Source organism: Halichoeres trimaculatus, unplaced genomic scaffold (assembly GCF_033239565.1).
Source record: "Halichoeres trimaculatus isolate MK-OKI-2021-1 unplaced genomic scaffold, fHalTri1.1 fHalTri1_scaffold_19, whole genome shotgun sequence".
Lineage (NCBI taxonomy): Eukaryota > Metazoa > Chordata > Actinopteri > Labriformes > Labridae > Halichoeres > Halichoeres trimaculatus.
The window spans coordinates 2,286,999-2,295,026 of record NW_027437197.1 but is presented as its reverse complement, the minus strand read 5'-3'; the positions used below and the strand labels follow the sequence as shown (position 1 = coordinate 2,295,026).

The following is an 8,028-nucleotide window of genomic DNA, read 5'->3' as shown; positions in this document are numbered from 1 at the left end:
AGGCTTTCCTGGTTAGAGCGAACTTTGATTCAAGGTTTGGTGACTCCCTGCAACAGTGGAGGAGGCTAAACATCGGATGACGTATTTTTCTGGAAAACAAAACGATATAAGAACAATGAAGAATACCACAAGGTGAGACCCCTACAAAGATTGATTTATCATCGATAAAGTTAGAAAAGAAAATCATTTAGTTTCACAATTTGTCTGTGTCTGTTGGAATACCTCACCTCTTCTATGCATTCATGTTGTCACTTTTGCAATAATGTTTTTGCTTTTGCATTTCTGTTTGTCGCTTTTGCATTAGTTTTTTTGCTCTTGCATTGGTGTTGTTGCTCTTTCATTCATGTTTTTGCTTGTTCATTCATGTGTTTGCTTTTGCATTTGTGTTTTTGCTCTTTCATTCGGGTTTTCGCTTTCGCATTTGTATTTTTGCTTTTGCATTTGTGTTTTTGCTTTTGCATTTGTGTTTTTGCTTTTGCATTTGTGTTCTTGCTTTTTCAGTGGTGTTTTTGCTATTCATTGGTTATTTTTATTCTTTTGCTTTAGTGTTTTTGCTTTTTTATTCATGTTTTTGCTCGTTCATTCATGCTTTTGCTCTTGCATTGGTGTTTGTTGCTTTTGCAATTGTGTTTTTGGTCTTTCATTCCTGTTTTTGCTTTTGCATTTGTGTTTTTGTTTCTGAATTCATGTTTTTGCTCTTTCATTTGTGTTTTTGCTCATTCATTCATGTTTTTTCTTTTTCATTAGTGTTTTTGCTCTTGCATTGGTCTTTTGCTCTTTCACTCATGTTTTTGCTTTTATATTTCTGTTTGCAGCTTTTGCATTTGTGTTTTTGGTCCTCATTCGTGTTTTTGCTATTGCATTGCTTTTTTTGGCCTTGCATTGGTGTTATTGCTTATTAATTTGTGTTTTTTTTCTTTTGCCGTTGTGTTTTTGCTCTTGCATTGATCTTTTGCTCCTTCATTCATGTTGTTGCTTGTTCATTCGTGCTTTTGCTCTTGCATTGGTGTTTTTGCTCTTTTATTCTTGTTTTTGCTCATTAATTTGTGTTTTTTCTTTTGTATTTCTGTTTCTTGCTTTTGCATTTGTGTTGTTGCTCTTGCATTGGTGTTTTTGCTCATTCATTAGTGTTTTTGTTTCTGCATTCGTGTTGTTGCTCCTTCATTTGTGTTTCTGCTTTTTGCATTTCTGTTTGTCGCTTTTTGCATTTGTGTTTTTGCTCATTCATTCGTGTTTTTTTTCTTTTGCCGTAGTGTTTTTGCTCTTGCATTGGTCTTTTGCTCTTTTATTCATGTTTTTGCTCGTTCATTCGTCCTTTTGCATTATGGTTTCTGCTCTTGAGTTTGCGTTTTTGCTCTTGTGTTTCTATTGTCACTTTTGCATTCAGGTTGTCACTTTCGCATATGTGTTATGGCTTTTGCGAAATGTTTGACACCCACCAGCCACCGTACAAATGAGCCTTTCACAAACTTAATTTTTTCACAAACTGGAAACCAAACATCCTGACCTGAGTTTGTAGCTCTGTGCGATCGTCTCATTAAAAATAAAAAATAAATGAAGTTTTTTTGGGGAACAGGGATTTTCTGATCGATAGACCTGTTCGTTTTATAAACTTCTCTGGCTGATTTTTGGATTTTTCTCTGAACGTTCAGTCACATTTTGCAGCTGTGTGGACGACACATCTGGAGAGTTTTCATTTGAAGCGAAGCGACAGAAAAAGCTGTGATTTGGATTTCCTCCAGAGAAGGAAAGAAAGAAGGAGGAGGAGGGGGCTGTGTTAAGGTGAACAGGTGGGAGGATCGTGTTGAGCTCTCCCCTCCTCTGCCTCCCTGCTCTCCGCAGACTCCACCACATGGAGACCACATGGAGGAGTCTCTGCGGTAAAACCTGACAGAAACTAAACCCAGGACGCAGCGTCTCTCTCCAGGATCCCTGCTGCTGCTCCTCACCCTCACACCATCACTTCCAAACTCTCTCTTTGGATGTTTTCACGGTTTTGCGGCTGCTTCCTCGGCTGCGGAGGGAAACGCGCTCGTGGTTTGTCTCCTCTCTGCCTGCGCAGCTTGTAATGACTGAGAGAGGAATGCTGCTGCTTTTATATAGGCCTCTAAAAATAACTCACCCCTCACTGCCACCCGCTCTCAGACTGACAGCGCGCTGCAGCCAATGGCGCGCCTGCATCCCCCAGAGCTCCGCCCCTTCCCTCAGTCTCAGCGCCTCCTTAATTGGACGCTAGTGACATCATCAACCCCATTTACCTTATTAGGTCACGCATGAAAGTGAGTGACAGCTGGCTCCGCCCCCCGCTCCCTCCCCTCGCGCGCCGGTCGCCTGGATTGCAGCGGGGTCCAGTCTGCTGCTGCAAGCGGAGCAAACCTGGCAACCTGGCAGCTTTTACGGGAGACCGACTGGCAATCTGGCAATGCGGAAATAGATCTGGCACCCCCGATCCCGGACTGAGGAGAGAGGCGTGATATAGCGCAGGCAGAGAGGAGAGGAGAGCAGTGATAGAGATAAAACAATCAACTCTTTCTTTCCTGTTTTTCCTTTTTTTTCTTCAAAGTGCTCAGGTGCGCTCCTCCTGCACCGGCTGGATCCTTCCAGCGCTTCTTTCTTTTAATTTGACAAGTCTGAGAGGAGCACAGGAGGAGCACAGGAGGAGCAGGAGTGCGTTTTATCGCTCGGGATCCGGACTTCTTTACTGACTTTTCCTTTTTTTTGCATCAAGCATGGATGTGTTGGCGAATTACAGTATTTTCCAGGAACTCCAACTCGTTCATGACACTGGTTATTTCTCTGCGATGCCTTCCCTGGAGGAGAACTGGCAGCAGGTAAGATGCGTTTTATCATCTTTTTCTTTTCCTGGGGTTTAGATGCTGGGTGAGGTGTCACATGGGCGCAGTTTGGGGGGTGTTTTCTGAGAGTGTTTTTACCGCTTTGCATCCGCGGCAGCAGCGGTAGTTGCGTTTTTTTTCCTACCTACCTCGCTCACATGGAGCACGGCGAGGTCCGCTGACAGGAGAAAACACACACACACACACACACACTCACACACAGGGAGAGGGAGAGTGGGAGTGGGTGAGGAAGGGGGGCAGACAGAGCTTTACGCACTGATGGCACAGACGCGTTTTTTAAGACGCGTAAAAAGACTCTTTCCACTTCCACACGTTTACCTTTCAACTCCACGCGCTCCACGCGCTCCACGCGCTCCACGCCTCACCTGAGACACATCTCAGGGTCCTTTAAAGCCGTTTGAACGATCAGGCTGCAGCTGGAGCGCGTTGTCTGTGGAAATCATGGTGAAATGATCCCACATGGCGCAGAAAAACAGCCTGAAATGTGGATTAAGATGGAAAAGATGGAAATGTAGCATCTCTTAGGGATCAAATTCAGCAGATTGACTCATGCAATTTTGGAAATGACCACTAGAGAATCCTCAATTTGCTGTTTTGTAACATTAAACCTCTGAAAAGTTGACATTTAGAGCTCCTCTTCTTCTGCTTTTCAAACCTTCATGTCATTAATCTTTATCCTAAGTTTCAGATTTTTGTGAAATGACTCTGTTTCCTTGGTTTGGATGTTTCAAGAGAATCTGTGATGCAGTCTGGAGCTGATGCTGGAGGAGAGAGGCTGTTTTTAGAGTGACAGATCTGATCGATAGAGCAGTCTGTCAGCCTGATGTGTTTGGATTATCACACACACACACACACACACAGATGCCACAGGAGATGGACACATGCCTAACAGCGAGTGACTCCTTCTTAAATAATATATCTGCATCTGCCACTGTTTGTTTGCAGATGCTCCTGCTGAATAAAACATCATCACCTACTATAGAATATTTACTGGACTCTGTGTGAGGGTTTTTCTGCGACTAGAAATCTGTCTGTGTCTCTGCGATGTGGAAAATCTGGTGTAGTGTCATCGTTTGTGTCGTCTGAGGAAGGAAATGTTCAGTTTTCTCTTCTTTTCCTTCAAGTTTCTCCTCAAACTGGAGACGGTTGGTTTGAAGCATCCCTAACGGTGTCTGCATTCTGCTCACATGGTGCCTCATTGGTCAGATGTGTGTGTTTAAAGGGGCTGGACTGTGTGTGTGTGTGTGTGTGTGTGTGTGTGTCATCCCTCCTCTCTGACTGTCTTACTGACACAAATTCTCACAGCCTCATCCTATTTTTAGTCCCAAACAGCTCGTCGTTTCGTCCCCTCTAACCTCCTTTTTTTTGTCTGTAAGCATGTTGTTAATTGATTGAGAGGTTTTTGTAGAGTTTCAGGTTTTTCGTGTCATGTCTCATTTTCCACAGAGCGGCTGGAAAAGCTGTTTAAACCGGAGCCTGGAGACAGAAATACAGACCTGAGCGAAAAGCGATTTCACTCACTTTATCCACACTTTGCTCCAAGACACAAGGTTTACATTTTTCAGACTCTGTGAAAGAGGAGTCTGCGTAGTTTGTCTTTTCGTTCTTCTCAGAAACTGACATAAATCACTCCTGTAGCTGCATGTTTTAAAAAGTTAACCCAAAGATATGATTAGCCTAGCTTAGCATGAGCACAAATGAAAGGAAACTGCAGCTAAACTCTTCAAAAGTAGCATTTGAAATCAGTTTTTGCTGACATGTTTTAACCATCAGGTGCATATCTTGATTTTTTTTTTTTTTTATGCGGCGTATTCATGTGTATTTAAACCATAATTTTGTAGTTTTGTAGTTTCGTAGTGCAACAGAGAGACAGCGTTAGCTAAAAAAGAATAAAAATATCAGGAAGCTGGAAGCTTTTCGGGCATTTTAAAGTCCAGTTTGTTCATTTAGCTTCTGATTTTGCAGATGGGAAAAGTGCATGCAAAGGGTGGCCAATCAGACTTTTAAGGGCTCGTGCCACCTTAAGTGTAACCCTGAGAAACGCCCCTGTCAGTGTCATGAATTGTGCAGAAAATCCCCACAACACCCTATAAAGCTTCACTCAGCTGCTACAAACCTTCTTTTAGATTCAGTTTGCAGACATTTTGCTGTTTATCTTGACATTGTCAGACTTTTCCAAAAGATTCTTTGACCCTTAAATATCTGTTCTTTTTGAATATTTCATCTTGGATGGTCATGCCAAACCACGATGCCCTCCACCTTTGAAACAGCGCTAATCCTGTTGTTAGCTAAAGGCTAATAACTGCCTGTTTTGCTTGCTATAGCAGATGCATAATTAAAGTTCCCATATTCTGCTCCTTTTCTGCAGTTTAATCTGGATCATTGATGTCTTCATGAAATGGTAGTAACATGTTTTGGTCCAAAAAGCCAATAAATCAAGCACAGCAGCATTGTTTCCAGGCTCTCATAGCCCCTCTGTTCAGAACGCTCTGATTTAGTGGGCGTGGCCTTCATATGTAAATGAGCCACCGCTGATACCGCCCCGCTCTTCCACATCACTGAGAGCGGCGCCACGAGCTCCGAGTGCACGATGTTTAGAAAACAGTGAAGCTCGTTTACCGTAACATTACAGGCTAAAACAACAGGCTAACTGCAGCTAAAGTTAGCATCCTGAAGCTAACACAGAGACAGGGGGGACACTGAGGAAAAGCTCTTCCATCTGCTCCACAGCACACAGCATTTAAAATACTCACATTTCCAGGGTCCCAGGTTTGTTGGAGGATGGTTGGTAATGCGCCTGGATTCAGGACCAGTCTATTGGCTAGCCCTCTGTTGGACTGTCCAAAGTTGGAAAAGCAGTCGGCCGTGAAGTGACTAGCACACACATGCACAGTTTTACTGAGTGTAGCTGGAACATTTCCTGATAAATGAACTCTAGACACTTAGTCTGTCTTCTTCAGAGATGGGAAGCTTGAGCATGGAGCTATGTGGCTGTTTACAGCCAAAAACAGAGCAGTGATGGCTCTTCAACTTTGGCATTCTCAAGGGGAGTGGGCAGGAATCGTTGACGTCGGCAAATCCCCAAATTCCAAACAGCTGGTTTTAGGTCAGGATTTTACATTAACAAGCTCTACTAAGAACAGGTTTGGTCATTAAATATCACATTTTGTGGGCTGGGAGGAAAGACAAAGACCCACAAATTTCACTAAAAGACTTAATAAAGAGATTTTTGCACAATATAAGATCTTTAAAAAAATTGAAGCTGTAACTGACATTTACAAGCCGGTAGAAGATGCTTGAGCTTTCTTTTTAAAGCAGCATGCAAAACTGAGCTAACAGCATCATGTGCTTCTCCATTCATTGTAAACAGAGCTAAAGCTAACGCTAAAGCTAGTGCTAACCTGATTCTTATTCTGTGAATGCTGCGTCCTCCATCACATTTTTGGATTCAGCTGTTAAAAAAAAATGTCTCCATTCTGATTCTACAAACTACAGCCTGAGTTTCATATTCTCCATAGACACACACACACACACTCACACACACACTCACACACACACACACACACACACACACACACACACACACACTCAGTATTTCAGAGCTGGCTTATTGTGTATGGACGACCACGACTGAGAGGAAAGGATGATTTTTTTTCCTCCCTCAAATGTATCTGCACCAGTTGGGACCCACACACACACACACACACACACACACACACACACACACACACACACACACACACACACACACACACACACACACACACACACACACACACACAGAGTGAGAGCAGGCACACCCACGTTTTTTCCACTCTTGTTCCTTCTGTCTCCCTCCATCCCCTATTTCACTCCATCACACACACACACACACACACACACACACACACACACACACACACACACACACACACACACACACACACACACACACACACACACACACACACGCTCGGCTGGCATGCACTAATGGAAAGCTATGGTCTGGCAGGACTCATCCCGCCACTTTCGACAGTAATTGGCCGTTTGCTGTCAGACGGACCGAGCCACACACACGTGTACACACACACACACACATACACACACACACACACAAACAAACAACAGGATTTGTGTGCGTCATTTATCTTCCCTGTCTGTCGCTGCATCATGCTCCTGCTCTTTGTTTCCTCGGACAGGCTTCTTTTATCAGCTGCTTTGCATCATGGCTAAACATGTGGAAACACACACACACACACTCACACACTCACACACTCACACACACACTCTCTGCTGTCTATCAGCCTTGTTGCCTCTGACAGCACTCGCCCATGTTCTGCATATAATTGCTGCATCTTTGCAGGTTGGGATGATGTGACGGCTTTAGGGATTTGTGTGTGTGTGTGTGTGTGTGTATGTGTGTGTGTGTGTGTGTGTGTGTTTGGAGTGTCCAGGGATAAAGTACCATACCCAGACTTCCCAATTAGATCTGATCCATTTATTTCTGAGCAGAGCTGGAGTGGAGTGTGTTAGAGGTGAAAACTGACGCAGGTTTTTTACGTTTGGAGCATTTCTCTCTCTGCAGCGTCTGCAGCGTCTGCAGCGTCTGCGCCGTGCTGCACCGCCGTCTCTCGTCTGGACTCTTAATCGCGCTCGCTGTGTCTGTAGATCTTTTCAAGCTGATTGATTTATTTGCTGCGGGGTCGTTACAGCACGATGCATCAACCGGCTCCGTGTTACTGATACCCAGAGTCTCCATCAGGGCCTGGGAGCCTGCAGCACGCGGCCCTGCATCTCCCAGGAGCGTGGTCTGTCAGAGGCAGACACACAACGGCTTTAACCCTTTCATGTCTGGTCCTTACAGCACAGAAAACTCCACTTTATCCTTTTGAAGGAGCAGTAGAAGCTAGTAGCATTTAGCCAAACAGAAACAGTGGAAACGGAAATGTTTATATCAGTTTGTGATGTGAACAAACTGCCGTAAAACTTTCCTTTTCTGTTTATTAAGTGAGAAAAAAGATTTTTATATTTACAGTACTGCAGGTCCTGTTCACAGAGGCAGACATAACAAACCACCATGTTTGTCTACGGCAGCATTTAGGGGACAGAAAGAGTCAAACAGGGTTTTCAGTTTGAGTCTGCCGGTCCTAAAATCTACCTGGTAGTCAGACAGAGAAGAAGAGAGAGGACGTAA

The 8,028-nt window shown here is 44.0% G+C and overlaps 1 protein-coding gene across 1 annotated transcript in view; it reads left to right on the top strand.

Annotated features, from left to right (window-relative positions):
* The first annotated feature begins 2,370 nt into the window (after positions 1-2,370).
* The window catches only part of klf7b (Kruppel like factor 7b), a 90,579-nt gene continuing 84,921 nt past the window's right edge, over positions 2,371-8,028 (top strand). The window contains exon 1 of the mRNA XM_074695511.1: positions 2,371-2,831. Coding sequence (XP_074551612.1) covers positions 2,730-2,831 — 102 coding nt within the window. The 5' untranslated portion in view covers positions 2,371-2,729. The remainder of the gene's footprint in view (positions 2,832-8,028) is intronic.